This window comes from Nasonia vitripennis, chromosome 1, assembly GCF_009193385.2.
Source record: "Nasonia vitripennis strain AsymCx chromosome 1, Nvit_psr_1.1, whole genome shotgun sequence".
NCBI classification, from domain to species: Eukaryota; Metazoa; Arthropoda; class Insecta; order Hymenoptera; family Pteromalidae; genus Nasonia; species Nasonia vitripennis.
Window position 1 is genome coordinate 37443266 of NC_045757.1, and position 20958 is coordinate 37464223.

Below are 20958 nucleotides of genomic sequence, written 5' to 3' on the forward strand. Positions count from 1 at the left end.
TCTAGCTCTCCTATATCGTTGCAGCGGAAAGACTATATAATTAAAAATATAGGAAAAAATTGTGCACCAGCGTCGGTATTTTCGAGTCCCGGATGAAATTAAAAGATAAATCCAGTTGATTGCACGGGTCGGGTACACGAAGGTACATATACATTGTAAATTTATTATATTATTTATTATTAAAATCTTATTACAACGATAGAGTTTGCATAATTACACATTCTCGCTGTGCATAATTTATATGCACATTGTTACATGAATTGTGGCTTAATTGCGATAATTAAGTTCGCTGTTCTCTCCGCATTTACGTTATACGTTTTGTCAGGCGTGTAAAAACGCTGGCTGATTTCGCAATAATATCATCAAAAGAGATAAAGAAAATTAATCGAAAAAATGGTGAATCATTACCTCTTGTCGTACAGAGAATCGCAGCTTCCGCAAGTCAAGCAATGATATTTGAACACAATAAGTAGAGCGATACAATAATTCGTAATAACATAGCAGTTCAAGTTTATTTTTTAATCGCGGATATCTTGCTACTTTCGCTTATCAAGAGTCAAACAAATCGCGCGTTGATTTCGGCTTAATTAATCGTTTACCATATATTTTAAGCAAAATAAATATACAGTATATATTTATCGATAAGTCGCGCCAATGCTGACGGGACACTACACTCATTTGGCACACACGGCTTTGCGCTTGATCTTGGCAGCTTTTTACTGCGAAAGCGACGCTAATACTCGCCTTTTCTCGCAGCAATAAATTAACGCTTTCTTTCAAATTGTAAATATAGACAAAATTCATCATAATATGTAAGTGATGAAGAATATACTTCGCTGGCAGTCTTATGGTAATTTTAGAATCAGATCTGAAAGTCTGAAAGGAATTGGTAAAATGCATCTGATAAATCTAAAATCTCAGCGTATAGAGTACGTCGCCAAATATGATCTTAAGAAAATTAATCTTTCTTTCAAACAAGTTAATCATTTATGTAACGCGAGAGTTTTTAATAATTGTATATCCTGCTCTTCCTTCGCAGATATGTCACACGAATTTCATTAATCTCTTTAAAAAATTATCCTATGTCTAATTCAACCTCTGCATAGATTCTCTCCTTATACTTCTTATACAGTAGGATAAAAAAGAATAATGATAATAAATTTTCACCCTAATTTGATGTTCTCCGATAGCGAACACGTAAAACTTTGATACAAAAATTAATATTCCACCGCGCGATCGTCGCCCTAATAAGTCCGTTCGTGGAACTCCGAGTCGGCAAGTTTACTTTGACTTGGACGTGGTGGCTGATGCACGGCTTGTCCGGGGGCGGCGTTGCCTGCTGCCGGTTGCTGCTGGAAGCGCATGTGGCCGGCGCGTCGATGCGGAGTCAGAAACTCGAACATGCTTTGGCCGTGCTGGGCCAGCATCTTCGTAAGGTCGCAAGGCATCGGATCAGTCCAGAAAAAGTCATGGTTCAATGCAGAATCTGAATCGATGCGCTTGCTCGGATCCAGTGTCAACAGTCTGTCAAGGAGGTCGCAAGCGTACGCATCCTTTATGTAAGGCTTCAGCCGGTCGATAACCTGTGAACAAGATAAATTTACTTACAGTTAATTGATATAAAAAATGTATACAAAGTAAATTCGATCGAGCAAGTTTTAATAAATTCACTTCACGAAGAAAATTTACAGTAGATTAAAGCTAAAATCTTACTTTTCTCTTCTGATGTTTAACAAGTTCCATTTTGTTGAAAAGTTCGAGGTTCTCAACGCCGGGCCAGACCTCGGGAGTGATGGATCCGCAAAGTTGCGATATAAGGGTCAATTGCATTTGTTCTGTGCTTCCCTGCATGATTGGCGACCTGTGCATCAAAAGTATTAAGGTCAAAGCTTGCCAGCTACAAATCAATCATAATGATGGTTTCAATTAATCTACCTTGTCCACATCTCTGCCATAATACAACCTGCTCCCCATAAATCAATCGGTGGTCCGTAATTTCTATCACCCAACAGTAGCTCGGGTGGACGATACCAGAGCGTCACTACTCGGTTTGTGTAACGGTTGGGCTGTCCATTGGCTTTTATGCTGAACGCTCGCGCCAAGCCGAAATCGGCGAGCTTCAAGACGCCTTTCTTCGTAATCAGTACGTTAGCCGCCTTTAAATCTCGATGCAGAATCTGCGAGAAACAATGAAATTTAGCTTTGCTTTGAAAGAACGTGCTGAGCGAATGAATACGAATATTGTGTATATACCTTGTTTGTGTGAATGTAGTACAGACCATCAAGAAGTTGATGCATGACTTTCTTTATCTCACCCAGGCTAAATTTGACGTTGACGTTGGATAACAGACCCGCGAGATCGTGCTCGCAAAACTCAAAAATCAAGTAAAACGTAGATCGCCATCGATTGTGCACTGTGGCTGTAACCATAAATGTACTTACATGAGAAACAATAAAATTCGAATTTTCATGCTGACTCGTGTTGCCAGTTAATTTTTAAGGTACCTTTGGTTCTGCATATTTCAATAAGATGGACGATGTTGTCGTGCTTAAGGAGCTGCAAGATCCTAATTTCTCTCAACGCTGTGATTGGAAACTGTAAAAAGATTTAAACAATTTAGACTTGGATTTTTGCCCATTATTTTAGTAATAAGTAGTGCTTATATGAGACTCTTACCCCTTCAATTTCATTGTCCATGAAAATCCTCTTCATAGCGACAAATTTGTTCGGATTCTCCCGATCTCGGGCTTTGAACACCTCTCTAAAAACAGCGAAGAAAATCAATGTATAACAAGCAAAAACAAAAAAAAATCAATGTTCCATCATAAACTTACCCAAATGTCCCCTGTCCGATTTTGGCAACTTTTTCATATTTGGCAATCAAATCGCAAAATTTAAAATCGTATCCCTCGACGTATTTTTGCTTCTCTCTCATATTCATCTTGCTTCTGCAATAAAACAAAATAGAAATTAATTGAGTGCGAGACGGCGAAAAATCTCTGTGTAATTGAGTAATCTGAAACGCGTCAATTCGTTCCGATCGACAGCAATAGGTACTTGTACATATAGTTATTATATATGCAGAGCCTACAACTTTCTCGGTCGTCTGCTATACCTACTCGTTGGTATGATACTCGGCGTGTAAGTGAAGTCAAAAGTAAAGGATTCTAAAAAAAAGGAAAATTCATCATTTGAAAATTTTCAAATTGTTAGGTGTATGCGATATCTATGAATGACAGATGATCGTTCGTATCAGAAAATAGTAATTTAGCGCCGATCTTTGCGTATGTTTATATCTCAGCTGCAGAGCTACGCAGAATCGTGGCACGTCATTTTTCTACTTATTTACCTTTGCAAGTACGTTTGCAAAATCAGGACTAAGTAATCGCGTTGCGCACAGAACTCGGCGGAAAAAAGGCATAAGACAGGTAGGCGAAAAATCGAAAATACGCGCGAAATCACGTGACGAGGCACCCACACAGACGCGGCTTCATCGGAGACGTATCTTGCAACCGGCCACTGGCCGTCGAATGAATTACGGATTATGCCCCCGGGGAAGAAAGTCAATAAAATTGGATGAAGACGGACTTATGCGCGAGGGCCAGCTGGATGAAGAAAGACGAGCACACATGCACGATTTATTAATTTCTCTCGGCATTTCAGAGTCGGTCACTTCGGAAAACGTAAGCATCGAGGCCTCACGACGCGTCTCCCACGCGATCGGAACGTACTGGACGCTTAGAGCTAGTTATTTCACTACCTGACATTGTTCACCACCATCGTTCTCGACTGACCGCATTATTTGAGGTTATGTTTCCACGAATGTCAACGTCACGTACATATACATACCTTATATACACATATAGAGCCTTGGAGTATCGGAGCAGCAGCAGAGCGAGGTGTCGAGAGCTGCGTCCTGCGAGTGCGTGAGCCACGAGCTATGCCACTGGATATTGGTAGCGCGATGCGCGCGCGCAAAATTCGAATCAACCCGATTCGTCGTGGAGGTAAAACTTGTGCGTGAAAAGTAAGGAATAGATCTCAGTAGAGTTTTACTCGGTGCGATTACAGCGAGGCCAAGTCAAAGGTAAGCAAGCCGTGTGCAGCGATGTGCTACGTCCAGCGTTTATTCACAAACTGACTACTGAGATGCGAAATTGCAAGCAACCGCAGTTTTCCTCGGTGCCCCCCCCCCCTCCATCGTGACAGTCTGGCGGGTCCTGAAAATGGGCGTGGGTGGCTGGAGTGGTGGAGAGGTCCGTCTCAGGTAAACGTGGTCGTAAAGCACCCCGTCTGCGCTCTGCAGACATGCTCGAAGTGCTCGAACCCTGTTGCCAGCACTGCTCCGCTGCTCCACCCCGTCGGACGGCATCCGGCTTTTCCCAAATCCCCGCATTAGCGCTATATCTCTTGGGTCTCGATTTTATTGCCGCTTTATTGTTTTCCCGTATATCGACGCTTTTATTGATATCGATGTAGCCTTCCGAGAGACGAGTGAATCTTAAATTTTCCGTACGGTTCTCCATTTGTTGAGTACCTATTTGTAAAATAGGTACTCAACAAATGTCGCGCCGGAGCCGCCCCAATAAAAACTGGCGGACTTTTAGACATCTCGGTACTTATCTTTCTTGAGAGCTCTTTAAGAATTTCTAAAAGACATCAAAAAGATGCCTTTTATACAACTCACTGAAATTTGGAATAGCTTATTACCTATCTTTCGGAAGACTACTTTAAGATTTTCTACTTTAAGTCTTCAAATTCATAGCTTTTCAAAAAAGTCTTTCGCTCTTTATAGAATGGTGGCGCCCCGCATAGAAATAATTTTTTTTTATCTCTTATTTCATTTTTGTTCTTCCTTATCGGCCCTCGCGCGGCCCGTCGGTCGGTCAGTGACGTCAGTCGTCAACTCGTCACCGACTCACCGCCAGTTCGGCTTCGGTGTTTGATGGTTATTTATACATGCCGTTGATGGTCGTCTTTTCCTTCGAAAATGGATTCGGAGGAAATTAAACTTCGACGTAAAAGTTCATCGTCAGATAACGACGACGTCAAAAGTAAGCGAGACAAGAAGAGTAAAGTTAAACGGTAAGATATTTATTATTTGGTTTCAAAGTTAAATATGTAAAGACGACTTCAATGATTTTGTAGGTTAGACTAATCGCGATGATACCTGTTATTTTTAGTTTATTTCGTGAGATTTCTAGCGATAAGTACTAGAATTGAAGAACAAATTTTTGAAAAATCAATTTTGTTCATTTGTTGATGTATATCTCTTTATTCTGACATTTCTGCATTTGGTGAAAACCCATGGCCATCAGTGAAAAGAAGTGTATTTCTGATTAGGTGAAAATTAAAATAAACTACAATTTATGAATCAAAGAATCGATAGGCACATATATTTTGATTGGTTAGGCAGGGATTAAACCAAGTTATGCTAGGTACTGCGTTAATTCATTCCACTAACTATATTTATATTACAGAGATAGATCTAGAGACAAGGATCGGAGCAAATCCAGGAGCAGAAATAGGGAAAGATCCAGGAGCAAAAATAGAGACAGATCTAAGAGCAAAAACAGGGAAAGATCCAGGAGCAAAAATAGAGACAGATCTAAGAGCAAAAACAGGGAAAGATCCAGGAGCAGAAATAGAGAAAGATCCAAGAGCAGAAATAGGGATAGATCCAGGAGCAGAAATAGAGAAAGATCTAGGAGCAGGCACAGAGAAAGATCCAGGAGTAAGAATCGGGATAGGTCAATAGGCAGGTATCGGGACAGATCCAGAAGCAGGGATAGAAAAAGAACAAGAAGCAGAAATCGGAACCAATCCAGAAGCAGAGATTACAAAAGATCTCGTGATGATGATAAGTCTCACAAGTATGAATCCTATTGGAGCAAGGAAAAAGAATTGGAAAAAAGTGAAAGCAGGCATGGAGAAGTAAGCAGTTCTTATTATGGTACAGAGTTAAAAAAGAGTGACAGCTCTAATGGCCAAAGTATAAAAAGAAACAATGACAAGGACGAAGAAAAGGAAAAAGTTGAAGAGAAGCCTGAAAATCCACAAGTCATTCCTGCCAGGCAGAAAAAAACAGTAGATCTACTCACTTCGAAAACTGGAGGTGCTTACATTCCCCCAGCCAGATTACGATTGATGCAAGCAGAGATAAGCGACAAGAGCGGCCCCGCATATCAACGTATTGCCTGGGAGGCTTTGAAAAAATCAATTCACGGTTTTATTAATAAAGTTAATACTAGTAATATTGGACCAATAACCAGAGATCTTTTAAAAGAAAATATTGTCAGAGGAAGGGGATTGTTAGCAAGATCCATTATTCAAGCACAAGCAGCTTCTCTTACATTCACCAATGTTTATGCCGCATTGGTGGCTGTCATAAATTCTCAGTTTCCAAACATCGGGGAATTATTGTTAACACGTCTGGCTCTGCAGTTTAGACGTGCTTACAAGAGGAATGATAAGACTATGTGCATTTCATCAGCGATTTTTATAGCCCACCTTGTCAATCAAGGGGTTGCTCATGAGATCCTCATTCTCGAAATTTTGACCTTATTGGTACACAATCCTACCGATGACTCAATAGAAGTAGCGATTGCAGTTCTAAAAGAATGTGGCATGAAGTTGACCCAAGTATGTCGTAAAGGAATTGAAGCCATCTTCGAAATGCTGAGAAATATTCTTCACGAGGGGAACCTTGATAAAAGGGTGATTATACTTATTTTTAATATTTAATAATTTTTTATTTTAATATTCTCTACTAAAGATTAATATTTTTCAACTTTGTTTTCCTGATCAGGTGCAATACATGATTGAAGTTATGTTTCAAATTCGTAAAGATGGCTTTAAGGACTTTGAATCTGTTCCCAAGGATCTTGATCTAGTAGAAGAAGAAGATCAATTGACTCACTTGATAGAGTTGGACCAACCACTAGATGATCAGAATATTTTGAGTAAGTTTGTAAAATTCAAATATAATCAATTGATGTATATAAATATATTAATATCATTGATCATTAAAGTATTAAATTCATGTTAATCGTTTATTTTAGATGCATTTAAATTTGATCCTGAATACACCGCAAACGAAGACAAATATAAAGAATTAACCAAGGTGATACTCAATTCTGATGAGAGCGGTTCTGATGACGAAGAAGGTAGTGATGACGGTGATGACGATGAAGATTCCGATAAAGATAGTGAATCTGATAAAGTAGCGGACAATGGTGTTATTGTTGACAACACTGAAACAAATCTGGTAGCGCTTCGGAGGACGATTTATTTGACAATCCACTCTTCTCTGGACTTTGAAGAATGCGCGCATAAGCTAATGAAGATGCAGCTAAAACCAGGGCAAGAAATTGAACTGTGCAACATGTTTTTGGATTGTTGCGCAGAGATGAGAACTTATGAAAAGTTCTTTGGCTTATTAGCAGGGGTAAGTAAACTTTTTTCTTGTCTCAACTACATGCATATGTAAAAATAGTTTGTGATATGTACTTGTATGCTTATGTGTCGTACTATCTTCTTTTTCTAGAGATTCTGTGCTATCAACAAAATTTATGTCCAACCATTTGAGACAATTTTCAAGGATTCATATGATACAATACACCGGTTGGACACAAATCGATTGAGAAATGTAGCAAAGTTTTTTGCCCACCTACTAATGACAGATTCGATTTCGTGGGCAGTGTTGTCCAACATCAAACTCAATGAAGAGGATACCACCTCTTCGAGTAGAGTATTTATTAAGATACTCTTTCAGGAACTGTCAGAGTACATGGGACTTCCTAAATTGAATAAGAAATTGAAGGATGAGTAAGTATCGTAATTCTGTTCAGCGAAATGTATATTTTTTACCATTAACTATCATGTATATATTTTTTTTTTTTTTAGAGACCTTCAAGAATCTTTAAATGGTCTATTCCCAAAAGACGAGGCCAAAAATACGCGCTTTGCTATTAATTTCTTCACATCCATAGGACTTGGAGGGTTAACGTAAGTATTCTTAGATGGGTAACGTAAGAACATTTCGAGTCTAGTTATATTTAATTATACGAATTGTTATTTATTTCGTAGGGATGACTTACGTGAGCATCTTAAAAATCGGCCGAAACCCGTTGCTACTGAACCTATTCTTAGTATCAAAAAAGAGAAATCATCCTCATCCGCCGGAACGTCATCGTCTTCGTCATCATCGTCGTCGTCGTCTTCGTCGTCTTCGTCGTCATCATCAACAGAGTCTTCTTCCTCATCAGGTGAGAAATTACTTAACTGTTCATATATTTTTATTTCGTGAATGCTGCTGAATTAGTTCTGAACAATATTTTTCTTTTCATAGATTCTTCTGAAGATGAAAGACGAAGAAGAAAGAAGAAAAAGAAGAAGCTAGTAAATAAGAAAAAAACCGTCAAGCGTCGGGAAGAAAAGGACAAGATGGAAAAGAAGGAAAAGAAAGAAAAGAAGGATAAGAAAGAAAAAAAGGATAAAAAAGAAAAGAAGGAGAAAAAGACACAAAGAAAATAAGAACATTTGTAAATATACAGGAAATAAGTTGTAATATAATGTATTTTATAAGAATTGATAAAAAAAATGTCTTGAATAGCTCGTGATTCGTCGTTAAATAATTATTTTTAATAAATAACTTCAAGTACTGCAAGAATTGAAGTTTTTCATTACTTTCACAACCAAAACCAAGTGTATATCTATTTGTGCCCACGATCAACCTTATATTAAAAATTCATATTACCTTGAAAATCTCATAATCTATAGAGATTTTAAATGATTACTTATCTATAGTTGGAATGCTATTAGAATGTTGTTAAAAAAGAAAGTAACTGACCATCCGTTTTGACTAATTCATTTTATTTACAACTTACGTATTTAATAAAAATATACATTAACCATAAAATATAATCATTTATTAAAAAAAAAACTATATTTTTCTAGATTATAGGTTTACTATGTGTAAATGTCTTTTTAATTGAAAAATATACTTTAGAATAGACGTTGGTAGTGATTACTCTATACAAATAGATTTGTTTATCTTGATAGCTTTATGGAAATTAATTTAAAAAATGTTCTTCATAGTAATTATGTAATACAATATAAGGACACTTCTGTGATTCATATATTTTGATCATCTTTTATTTGAGTGAGATGTAGCCTATAGTTTATGAAATCTATAATGTTTATATTAAATAAACTGCAAAAAGAGTACGAATCACTTACGAAAAAAAAATCTGTAGAGATTCGTGGAGCAAAAAAAAGAGCAAGAAAGTCTGGAGAGATCTGTGGAGCGACGGTCTTTGCAGAGTTCTGCAGAGTGTGCAAGTTCTCTACAGACTTTTTTTTAGCAAGGCTCAACGAGTCGTAACGTATTTTAAGGAACTACTATAGTTTGATACATTTTTCTCATCAGTTAGCTTGAGTATGAGTGATCTCTTCACGTAGCACCGCACAGTAATAATATAGTATTTCCATTGAGTGTGTTTAGAAGCTAAATTAGACATATAAATATGTACATACATACTATCGTGTGTACATCGTCGTATAATACTCGTGTGCACCACATACGGCTAAAGCATACATATATTTAATTACATACACATTGCTGACCTATCATCGAAGTGGATCGTGGTACAGATAAATACTTGCAAGACGGCACAACGATTCACGCATAATACGACGATAAAGGTGTATTCGTTTGTTGCGTAATACTAATATTAATGAAAGTCGGGGTGAATCGCTTTGCGTATGTCGGCCGTCAATCCGTCATTCTACAATGATGCATATTAAAAATCTAGCACGCTAATAAACAATAGTCATATTAATAATAATAATAATAATAAATTCTAAAACAACAAGAGACGGGGATGCGTTAAAATTGAGAGTGAGAAAGGTCGGTTGAACTGGTAAAAACGTATTATCATAAAAGTCCAGTATTTCGCGAGATCGTTATTACATATAGAGATGGAAGTCACACATAGCGGCCGGCCGCGCGACTCGTCGCCGCTGCTTTCGGCCGCCTTATCACATGTTTGAAGCGCGTCGCACGTAGTTGATTCGCCTTCTTCGTGGTAGGTATCCGGCGCTAGTCGCGCGGGCTTTCAATCGTCGTCGTTAAGGAACTGATCGAGTGGGTTGGGACCCATTCTTTTGGGCTTCAACGTCGAGGCCTTTTCCATCGAGCTGTCAGCTGATTGGACATAAAATTGGATGCTATTACAAGTTGCGCGAAATAGAATGTTGATAAAAGTTATTCGATTGGCATGTACCAGTAGCCGGCCGCTGGGCATTGAGACAGCTGAGCCATTCCGTCATGCTGATCTCACGATCGTTGTTGATATCACAGTACCTCGGCAGTTTCTTGCCGCACCTGCGCAGCTGCGGGTTGTTGGCCACCATCGTTCGGAAGCTCTTCCATTCCTTTCGCTCCAAAAACTGGAAAAGCACAGTATTCGTTATACCGATCAATCTGTCATCTCTTTCGTCGCTTCATTGCGAGCAGGCAAAGCTGCAGTGGGCACCTTGTTTTTGTTTTTGTCAAGCATGACAAAGTGCCAGGTCGCGACGCGCTCCTCCTTCGAAGCCTGCCACTTGTCCGTCGCCTCGTCCGAGTCCGTGCTGGAGGCTTTCATCTTCTTCTGCATCAGGTCCATCAAGTCGCGCAAGAACTGCTGCTTCTTCGGCTCCGGACAACCTGGCCGTGCGGGCAAGCAAGATTTATCGTCAAATTCGATGAATTGATCGCGCGGATAAATGTCGAATTCACCTTTCATGGGTCTGTCGGGCACGGGTACGGGATTGCAGTTCGGCGTCAGGTCCTTGGAGGAGGTTCCCGGTATCGGCTTGCCCGTGTCCTGGTAGACGCACCAGCAGTAGCCCGAGTAGCACTGCACTTTGTGGTACCTGCCGTCCGGCGTGCACTCCGGAATGTAGAATTTCCGGTCGGAATTCTGACGCTGATCTTCCATCACCGAGCGTCTGTCCGATATGCAGTCGTTGGCTGTTGCAGCAGAAATATCATCGCCTCTATTAATTATATTATAAAGGAACCTCGTGATGGCGCTGCTTCGCCTTCGAGAAATTTGCTTAAACGCTGCGAGAGCGGTCAGCGCAGCAAAGAAGGAAACTCACCGTCAGTGTCATCGTTAGCGTCCGGCGGATCGTCGTTGAACGTCGGCCGAGCGTGAACCGGTGACGGATTGCCCTGCAGAACTGCAAAAGCCAATTTCTCGGTTAATTCGATCTCCATTGAAAATAACCGAAGTCGGTGTCTCGCGCCATAAGGAAAAAGGGAAAATGCGAAAACCTGCTGATGGAAGTACAAAGAATTTCCCAAGGCTGCACGAGTACGCGCAGCTTGAAAAAGCTCATTTCGCGAACAGAGGTCTTTGCGCGAGAGCATATAGACACCGCGTGTAATAAGCTTCTTATCGTCTCTCGAGCGAGATGAAAATGAGCTTTGATGCATGCTTGACTATAACGAGTTGCAAGGGGAATCGGCTGCATTACGGTTCGATTGGAACATTTTCGCTCCTACTACTTGGCAGATTAGCTGCGGTAATCCTTGTAAAGACAGAATTTCGACAACTCTCGGCGTGCGTTCGTTATTCCCTGCGCAATCAGTCGCAAGCTTTGACTTGGTCAACCGCGAAGATCCGGCCACGCGCGCATAAACAAACGCGTTTTTCCAATGCAAATTGCCAAGCGTATAAACCGAGGTGAATTATTATTATTATTATTACTATGAAGGGTCCCCCCTCCGAGATCCCTGGCACTTAGGCTGTAAACCCATTGTACCACCCTTCGTCGTGACATCCCCTAATACGCAGGTAAGCCTGTCCTTCTCCAGACGGTCAGTATGGCGTCCGCCTCGAGTGCCCTAATCTTCTCGCGCGTCGGGAAGAGCTTCCCCAAGCAGTGATGTCTGAGCTGCGCAAATTTTTGGCAAACGGTCAGCACATGGGTTAGCGTTTCTTCCGCCCCCTCGCACCACCTGCATACACCTGTAGCCTTCTTCCCCCTCTTTAGACTGTGATACCTTAAGCGGATGTGCCCGGTCACTGTCTTTATCAGGAGTCGGGAGTTATTTCTGCTGCCTCCTGCGATGCTTGTCTGCATCCTTGAGTCCCTTGCCATTCTTTAGCATGCTCCCTCTCAACCCAGTCCCGGATTTCGCCCGCCAACAGGCGCCTTACGTTTAACTCCCAAAGCTGCGAGTCTATCTGCTATTTCGTTATCCCTGCGATCCCGGTGTGCCCTGGGACCCAAAGCAGCCTGACCTTGTTGTTCTGAGCGGTCGGCTGATTTACAACCACTTTGCATTCCCTACCAGTCTGGAGGTCGTCCTCTGAGCCATAAGTGACTTGAATTGCTAGTAGATCACCAAGGTTTTTTCTATGTATTTTTGCCCCCTGAACAGGAATTTCGAGGGTGGAATGCCGAAAAGTGGTCAGGTAATTTGTTATTAAGACTACCAAGTGCCGCCTGACTGTCTGAAGAAACGGTGATAATTGTATCCCTTGCGTCGAGTTCAATATTCGTAGAAGACCGTAGCATACCGGCCCAGAGAAAAGAAGAGAAACCGAGGTGAAACTTACGAGTGAAATCGTTGGCGAGACAAGCGCCCCATTCCGCTCGCGAAAGCCTGAGGTCTTGGTTGAGGTCGCAGGTGCGAGCGAAGGTCCGGGCGCACTTTTTCGGGCGGACCGCCTTCTTGGCCAGTCTGCGGAGCTCCTTGTACTCGTCCCGGTCTAGGTAGCCGTCGCCGTCCTTGTCGAGACTGCCGAACTTCCAGGAGAGCACGCGCTCCGCGTTTTTCTCGGCTGCGTTCTCTGCGCAAATCGTCGAACGTGCTCATATACAAATGCGCGCCTGCAGTTACAAGTGCAATTGTGAATTGAATTCGAACGCACCTTCGGCCGAGCCGTTGATTCTCCTGTACTCGATCTTGAAATTCTCGATGAGGTTGCCATTGAAGCGGGCCTTGTCGACCCTGTCGCAGGTGTTCCTGTGCCGGTTGCTGTACTGCCTCCTCTGCTTCCAGTTCTGCGAGCTCCTGCTGCGCTGTCCGTTAGCCCTGCTCCTCGTGGTCTCGCCGGGGCCGGTGCCGGCGCCGCTGCCGTTGCCCGCGACGGCCGCTGCGGCTGCTGCGCCAGCTCGGGCGCACCGGGGTCGACCCTCGCGCACCGTCGAGTTCGGGATGGGTCGGCCCTGGGGCGTGACGCACCAGCAGTAACTCGTCTGCGGGTGGCACTGCACCGGGGCGTAGGTGCCGTCGGGACGGCAGACTATGCGGGCGCCTGGCCGGGCCGTCACCCGCGCCGACAGACAGGGCGGCGTTTCTGCGCATATTCATTTCTTGTGAGCTCATCTCCGTGGTCATTTTAGTTATAGAATAGAAGCGCAAAATACCTGAGCATGGTCCGGTGTGCTTAACCAGGATAGACTCGCCGAGGCACTGCTTCGATATGACCCTGCACTGGTTCGGGTAGGTGAGCCCGTCGCTGCCGCAGACCGGGACGTTCGCCGAGGCGTCCGTCGTGCAGGCGTTCAGCTTCCACCGGCAGTCTTCCTGCGCAATCGAAAATAAGCAGGTTCAATGGAAGGAAAGGGAACCGAGCGAAAAAAGGCTCGCGCGTCTATTTCCGTCGCGCGCGAAATTTGTTGACTCGGCCCGGCCCGAGCGCAAAGTCATTGTGTTAAAGCAACAGGCCGTCTATTTCAAGCAGCGCGAGCGAATCGCTTTCTACTTTTCTACTATCGAGAGGAAATTAAGAAGCTTCTCGGCGCACGCGGAAAGCCTCGAATCGCGGAATCTTGGCGCCGGCGCGACTTTGATTCCGTTATACTCGCTCGAGAGCGAGTATCGCGACCGCAGCTGTTTCCAAGCGACACGCGGCCCGATGCAACGTCGCGACGATTTCCCGCGCGAGAGCCCCGCGGCGCCTGTGGTTTTTCATCCCGCGCACGTGCTCTCCACACGCACATAAAGTTGTATAACATAATATTGTACAGAGCTCGGCCCCTCGCGAGCGAGCATTGCCTGCCAAGGCCGCGCGCGTATCAATTGCCCGAGTTGCGACGTGTCGCTGCTCTCTACTCGGATGTGCCGTACAGGCGCTTCGCAGAGAGTTTTGAGTTTCGTATAGGAATAATCGGGACTCGGTAGATAGAGAGAAAATATCGACGAGCGTGAAAAAGTGTAACGCGAGAGTGCATTTTTCATCTCTCCATCGCCGCATCGAACGCTGCTTCATTTGAAAATCATCAAAAAATCGACCCGGCCTCTGCTCCAAATCGAAATTTCCGAGGGAGAGAGAGAGAGAGAGAGAGAGAGCAGTCGACTGCATTCCTGCGAGCGCGAGATATCGGCGCCAGAATTATGACGAAACCAGTTAACGCGACGTACGGAGGCTTTTGCCCGTGCGGATTCGCGATGACGCACGCTAGATCGCACGGCTCTCCCGGGGCGATCGGATTTTTACGGGGAGAAGCTGTTGAAATCGGCGCAGAGGAGACTCTTTTTCGAGTCCCGCTCTTGAGCCCTGCAATGATCGCACTCTGCGCAGCCTGCGCCTGCGTCTAATAAAGCTAATCTTAGGCGCAATAAAGCAATAAAAAGCCCGATGTACGAGCTCTCGCGCTTTGCATAAATTTCCAGCGTAAAACACCTATGGCATTATTATATAGCCAGGCTGCGCGAGCGTGCGTGTATAGCAGTCTCGATCACAGCGAACGCCGGGGGGAGAGGCTTCTCGCACAGCGGAGGAAGCGAGGGTGGGACTGATTAGCTTTTGTTTCGCTGCTGCGCGGAAATCGCTGTTTATCAATTCCCGCGCGCGCGACATTAAACTATTGTTTCTGCGGCGCGAGGCTATGGGCAGGGGAGGGGGGGGGGGCTGGAAAAAGTTGCGCGAGCGATACATCAATAAAGCAGCGGCAGACGCACTCGTGTACGTTCCTTATCCGGAGCACTTGGCGCTATTTCCGTGCCGCGTCTGCGATGCATCGGGCGATTGGGTAAAGCGCGCTCTCGGGCATCTCCTTATCCTTATCATATACGTAAATAACAATCGCCCGAGAGAAAGAACGGGACGATTTCAAAGGGAGCCGCGAAGAATTCGCGCATTGCACAGACGTGGAAACGCGGATTTCGCAAGAACGCGCTCTCCAGGCCGATCGAGCTGAGGTTTACTGTTGTTCTCGGCTCGTGGCCGGAAAACCTGGACGGTTCGCTCGACGACGGACCGAAGCTCCTCCGTAGCCTCGGAAACACAGTCGGCCGATCGCGGAATCCTGCATGTCTATATCGACAACGCTCGCGCGCTCAGAGAGAGAGAGAGAGAGAGAGAGCAGAGGACCTGTCCAAACAGGTTTCTCGTACACGGAGGGAATACGTGAGCCCCGACAAGTTTTACATGTATATGTAATAGCGGCGGACTCTATTAATTACGGGTTGAAAAAAGCTCCGTTTAGCGCGGCTCGAGTATTTAGGAGCCCACTTTTTTCCCCACTGGAATTCTGACGGATTATCAGTGCCGCGCATAACTGTTGCTGTGTAATTGTTACTCGGAAAGCTGTTCCCTCCCGCACTATGTACATACCCATAGCCGTAATCGCGAGGGATCAAATATTTGCAGCCGGCGCGCTCAATCTTTAGAGCTATACCGTACGGTAGCTACGTAGAGCCAAGCTTTATTGGGCTCGCTCATTTATGCGCTATCTACATTCATGTATCGAGAGCCGTTCCGGCCAATCAGTGGGCTTTGTAGTTGACCGGGATGCTGCTTTTCGATTCGAACTGTTGACAATCGCTCAATGTCTCAATATCTCTCGCGCGATACAAGCCACCTCGTACCGGCAGCGAGGCAGAGAGAGAGAGAGAGAGAGAGAGAGAGAGAGAGAGAGAGCCATGGGATATCCTTGAGGGGCAACGACGTCGACCCCAATGCGCACGAGTTTATCGAACACTCAAACGGCTCTCGGTTTTCGGGGGCTAGCGCAGCGATGTTTTTCAACGGACTCGAGGGAGCCTGGAATGTTCCAGCAGGCGCGCGTACGCCATGTGTGACAATCTCGTGGTCGTCGGTGATTTCGTCCAATAGGGCTCGACTGCAGATCGTCGTCTTTGAGCGCTCTCAATTCGCCGCGCTGACTCTCGCGCATTCGCATAATCCGATATGTGGGCCGCATTCCGTCGGCCGCGGACAATTGCGCTTGCTTGCCTCGATCTCCGATTGAGCGCGTGTATCGGTGCATACCCGCGAGCTCTCGTGGAATCCGAGGGGTCGTCGGCGTGAATGACTCATCTCGATTCTCGAGAGCCGACTATAAATATAAATATGCCTCGACCCTTAGTAGTGTAGTCTTACAAAAATGATGTCAGCCTCGCTCTCAGCTCTCTGGAAACAATGAATCACGTATATACCCGACTCGATTTCGCTCTAATTCAGCGGGCGAGCCGATCCGCGCCGCAGCGAAAAAAGGAGGAAGAGCATATCAGCCCACATCTGCTCCACATAACGGACGGCCGGAATATTCGCCAACGAGGCTACAAGCCTTTTCCCTGTAATCCTCCTCGAGATGCGCCTCTGTATATATATATATATACAGACAATTATACATTAAACATATGCCGCGACTCAGACTTGTCTCGAAAAGTTACAACATGCCGGATTTAACAAACAATCGGAGAGCGGCTGCCTCTCTGATTAATCGCGCGCCGGCGATAAGCGCGTGAAAGGATAGAGCTGCGCGAGCGCGAGCGAGCGAGCGAGCGAGAAAAAATAAATATCACCGGGATATGAATAGAAGCCCTCGTTTGGGTTATCGTTGTCGGAAGCTGCGCTTTGTGCGAGCTCGAGCCTCGGCCTCTATCCTTTGGCCGCAAGTTTCGAGAAAAATAAATAAATAAAAGCAACGAGCGAGAAAAATTAGCATGTAGCATCGTAAATAACGATCTGCCTGTGTTGACACTCGACGGGATTCTCCGAGGGAGAGAGAGAGAGAGATAGCGCGCGCGCAGAGTTTATTGATTTCACAGCTAATCTGAGAACAGCGTGTTATTAGACCATAAACCCGATAAGGATTCGCTAATTAATTTCTCCGGCGGCGCGTACGAGTCTGCTGGACATTCGAACAATGAGTCGCTAATTGACCGCCGCCGCCGCCGCCGCCGACGAGATATCGCGCATGGGGGTTTGTTGCGAGTCTTTGAAAGTCGAGAGCAGCAAAACCCGAACAATTTCCCGAGAATCAACGTATAACACAATAATCGGCGAACATAATAGACGGAATGACCCAGTAATTGACAGGCCACAAATCATCGCACGATTATCGCAACTAAATTGATAAATCTTATCGGCTGCCCGCGCGTTCATATATACTAAAATAGAAAATTATACATAAAAGCCGACGAGCGGCTCGCTCGTTTTTTTGCCTCGAGGCAGCGAGCGAATAATCGAACGCTGCCTGCATTTCCAGAGCCGCCGCGCTCTGCAGCGCGAATAGAAAGTATTGGGAGCCTCGGCGCGCGCCTACTTTTGGCCGATTTTCCCTACTATTTACGTACCCTCGCGGCGTCGGCAGCCGGATCGGCAGCGACGTTCCCCAGCAACAGCGGGACGAGCAGCAGCAGTAACTCCATCCTGTCCGAAAACTCGCGCACCGTCGGTTCTCGAGAGAAAACAAAAAAAAAAACAAACAACAACAACAACAACAACAACAACGAGGCTCCGTCTCTCACTCTTCCATATCCCGAGGCTCTACTCGCACGCGATGCAGCAGCGGTGTGAGAAAACGCGCAAGTCACAGGGAGAGAGAAGCGAGCGCGTGTGTCCAGTCGCGCCAAGTGCTGCTGAGCGACTGAAAGCGAACTGCCACTTGCCACTTGTTCTCTCGGCCGCAGCGTTGCCTATATAGTGTCGAAGGAGAGTCGAGGTTGTGGCTGCGCGGTGGTACTGCTGCTGCTGCTGCTGCTGCTGCTGCGCTGATCCGAGCGGTGCAAGCGCGCTCGGGATTTTCACACGTTGGCGTGCGGCTGAAAGATTTCCCCGAGACGTCCCGGATATCGGAGAGAAAAATCGGACGAAATCGACGCGAAAGTGGGGATGAGCGGGAGAGAAGGAGGGACGAGGCGATGATGCCAAGCTGTCTCGTCCTTTTCGGGCCGGGAGAAAAATAAAAATAAAAGGACAGCCAGAGAGGGACCGGTTCGTCGATGCCGATCTCTTTTCGCGCTCGGAAATTTCGGCGCTTTTATAACGCGCAGCGTTCTCTGCACAGCCGTACACCTATATACGCGCAGATCCTATTACCACTTTCAATTGCGCCCTTTCATTCGAAATTTCACGCTACGGACGTAAAAGGAAACGCGCTCTATGTGTCGCGTTGGCTTTCGTTGAGATGATCGGCGAGATCGTGCAATGACAGTACAATTCCGAAACGACAGATGAAATTTCGCCATGAGTATATACTCGTGTCACGACGAATGTAGAGTAAGTACGCGTGCACCTGACTTTTTATGAAAACGCATCGCGCGCGCTGTACATATGGAACCGCATTTACGCGCAATCTCTCCCTTCTGCAGCAACAGCAGCGGCGACTTTTGCTCTCGCACCGCCAACACCTGTGCGCGTCGTTAAATTTCAATCGGATCCCCGAGATTTATGCTCTCTCTCTCTCTCGAGGGATCCCTCTTGGCTGTACCTATATATATATATATATATATATATATGTATATATACTATATGTATAATCGAGAGATGCGGACGAAAAACGAGTTTCGGGCTGCTATACGCACACGCGCCCGCGATAGAGACGTTGATTTATTCAGCGACGCTTTGTTGTAGAAAAGTAATAAGCTCGCGCAGCTGTTCAACGTTTTACGCAGCAGCTCGAATAACTCGATCGACTCGTTTGTCTACTATATTACTTTAATACGTACAATTAGTTATCTCCCGGCGGCTGAGCGCGCGTTGAGTGAAAGTTTCCACAATAAAAACAGATAGGGCGATTTAGCATAACACTTATCAGGCTTATATTGGCGCGCTCGGCTTCAAGTTATATTATATACATACGCGCTGGCAGTGGCGCGCGATTCAAATTTACCGGGACGACTATCGAGCGATAAAGCCTACTATGTGTTATTTTTACAGCGCGGATAGGTATTTATAAATAAAATCCCGCATAATAAAGTGAAACGCTTCTTATTCGCGAGGCGTGTCCGCGCGCGCACACCTATATATTATATGCCACCTTTAACGAGAATATCGCAGCTTATCAGCGCTGCAACGCAATGAAATTTTACTGCGTCCGCGCGTATAGCAGCAAATTTGTTTTTCCTTACACCCCCAGCGCGATTTCTTCTCCACGCGCATACCTGCGCGAGCAGGAGAGCCGGTATACGTAGGTCTCTCTCGCTCTCGGAGGAGAACAGGTGTGCCGCTGGAGACCAGCAGTCTCGTCCGAGCGTTTCCACGTCTGTGTAAGAGCGCCTGTGCGAGTGTGTGCAGCGCGCGCGCGCGCGCGCGAGAGAGAGAGAGAGAGAGAGAGAGAGAGAGAGAGAGAGAGATGCTGCGGGGATACCCGCGCCGCTCGCTGGTGTTTCTCCAAGGGCCTTGTATAGGCGTACGAGAGCGAGACGCGCTCTTTTTGGCGATGATTCCGTGGGGGAGGTTTCCTTTTTTTCTTTCTCCGCGCGGCCAAGTGCAGCGTATTAAAAAGCAGTCGACTCGAAAACTCGGGGGTCTCTCCCGCGTCATTTTTCTCGTGTCCGCGCGCTCACGCCCAAGAAACTCGTTCTCCTCCCATAAGGCGCGCAACGCACGCACACTTGAAATCTCTCTCCGCATACATAGGCTCTCTATTCTCCCGGCGCGGCGCGCGGGCCCAGCTCCGATGAGAGCAGATATAGCCTATAGGAGGAGAGAAGAAAAGACAGCCATAGAACGTAAGAGCCCGCGCTCTCGTGTGCGGCTCAAAGAAAAAGGGACAAGACGAACGGGCGAAATAAGAGGAAAAAGATCGCCGCCGCCGAGAAAGAGGGAGAGGTAGAGGCCAGGCAGTCTGGCTCGACTCGCCGAGGGTCACAAGGATGCTCTTGCGGTGGAATGACCTGGTTAGTTCTCCGTATACGAGAGGGAGAGAGAGAGAGAGCGAGTGTGCGTGTGTTGCGCGCCTTCCAGACAATGGGACGCCAAGAGTCGAGTCTTTCTTCTCTCTCGCTGTGCTATATGCTTCTAATCTGGGATGCGAGTCGATGCTGCGCTGCGCGTGGAGAAATCAGAGAGAGAGAGAGAGAGAGAGAGAGAGAGAGAGAGAGAGAGAGAGAGAGAGGCTGCCCGACACCTACCGGTTTGTGCGGCCCTTCTCGCTTTCAGGGGGCAAAAAAGAGAATACACGAGCGAGAGGGAGAGGAGGAAGAATGTATACTGCGTGTGTAAAAAGTTACCCTATTCTTGGATAACGATGCTCTTTCAAAATCTTGCGCTCCTTTTCGAGTTTTCGAGCTCTTTTCCATTTCTCCTCGTTGCAAAATATTCCACTTGGCCCTTTTAAAATCAAACTCAAGGCCGCTGACTCGTTCTGCGCCACAACTCCCGTCGGAACTCGTCGTTACTTCGTCCTCTCATCTCCGATGCATATCGAGGATCAAAGGTCATGCGAATGCTCGAACCTATTCAGTATAAGTAGCCGTAGCCGAAAAATCCGAGCTTCCATAATCCCCGAGAGGTGTCGATCGCTCGCTCGACACTTTCCTACACTTCATAAACACGCGCGCCCATAACGCGAAAACAGAGTCGAGGATCCCAATGTATATATATATATATATATATATACTGCGCTATTAATCACTCTCCGCAGGGATCGCCTCGCTATTACGCTCCGAAACGAATGCGAATCGCTCGGGCCGTAAATTCGGCGGCCGGTATATGTGTGTC

At 45.7% G+C, this 20958-nt stretch overlaps 3 protein-coding genes across 12 annotated transcripts; 1 reads left to right on the plus strand and 2 right to left on the minus strand.

Moving 5' to 3' along the window:
• Positions 1-156: 156 nt before the first annotated feature.
• Positions 157-4595, minus strand: LOC100116730 (cyclin-dependent kinase 9). Of its 8 annotated transcripts, none has more exons than XM_031920820.2 (9): positions 3851-3943; positions 3121-3168; positions 2836-2949; positions 2678-2762; positions 2506-2596; positions 2254-2420; positions 1936-2177; positions 1714-1861; positions 161-1583 (listed from the first exon to the last, which is right to left on the minus strand). In XM_031920820.2, exons 3-9 carry the CDS (start codon positions 2940-2942, stop codon positions 1245-1247), a joined length of 1179 nt encoding a protein of 392 aa, XP_031776680.1. In that variant the 5' UTR covers positions 2943-2949; positions 3121-3168; positions 3851-3943; the 3' UTR covers positions 161-1244. The 8 variants fall into 8 exon arrangements, with proteins under 8 accessions (XP_031776675.1, XP_031776680.1, XP_031776677.1 ...); XM_031920817.2 differs by lacking the exon at positions 3851-3943 and adding an exon at positions 3762-3828; XM_031920814.2 differs by lacking the exon at positions 3851-3943 and adding an exon at positions 3762-3800 and having other exon boundaries at positions 3117-3168.
• LOC100116686 (pre-mRNA-splicing factor CWC22 homolog) lies at positions 4551-8622 on the plus strand. The gene is made up of 8 exons (XM_001601067.6): positions 4551-5086; positions 5482-6718; positions 6810-6963; positions 7063-7448; positions 7548-7828; positions 7907-8008; positions 8090-8268; positions 8352-8622. Exons 1-8 carry the CDS (start codon positions 4992-4994, stop codon positions 8534-8536), a joined length of 2619 nt encoding a protein of 872 aa, XP_001601117.4. The 5' UTR covers positions 4551-4991; the 3' UTR covers positions 8537-8622.
• Positions 8623-8864: 242 nt separating this feature from the next.
• Positions 8865-20570, minus strand: LOC100116652 (SPARC-related modular calcium-binding protein 2). 3 transcript variants are annotated; one of them, XM_031920810.1, is made up of 9 exons: positions 17589-17898; positions 13430-13589; positions 12931-13359; positions 12616-12849; positions 11150-11230; positions 10785-11018; positions 10540-10712; positions 10288-10453; positions 8865-10208 (listed from the first exon to the last, which is right to left on the minus strand). In XM_031920810.1, exons 1-9 carry the CDS (start codon positions 17661-17663, stop codon positions 10120-10122), a joined length of 1641 nt encoding a protein of 546 aa, XP_031776670.1. In that variant the 5' UTR covers positions 17664-17898; the 3' UTR covers positions 8865-10119. The 3 variants fall into 3 exon arrangements, with proteins under 3 accessions (XP_031776670.1, XP_031776669.1, XP_008216799.1); XM_031920809.2 differs by lacking the exon at positions 17589-17898 and adding an exon at positions 20469-20570 and having other exon boundaries at positions 10540-11018; XM_008218577.4 differs by having other exon boundaries at positions 10540-11018; positions 17589-17900.
• Positions 20571-20958: the final 388 nt, after the last annotated feature.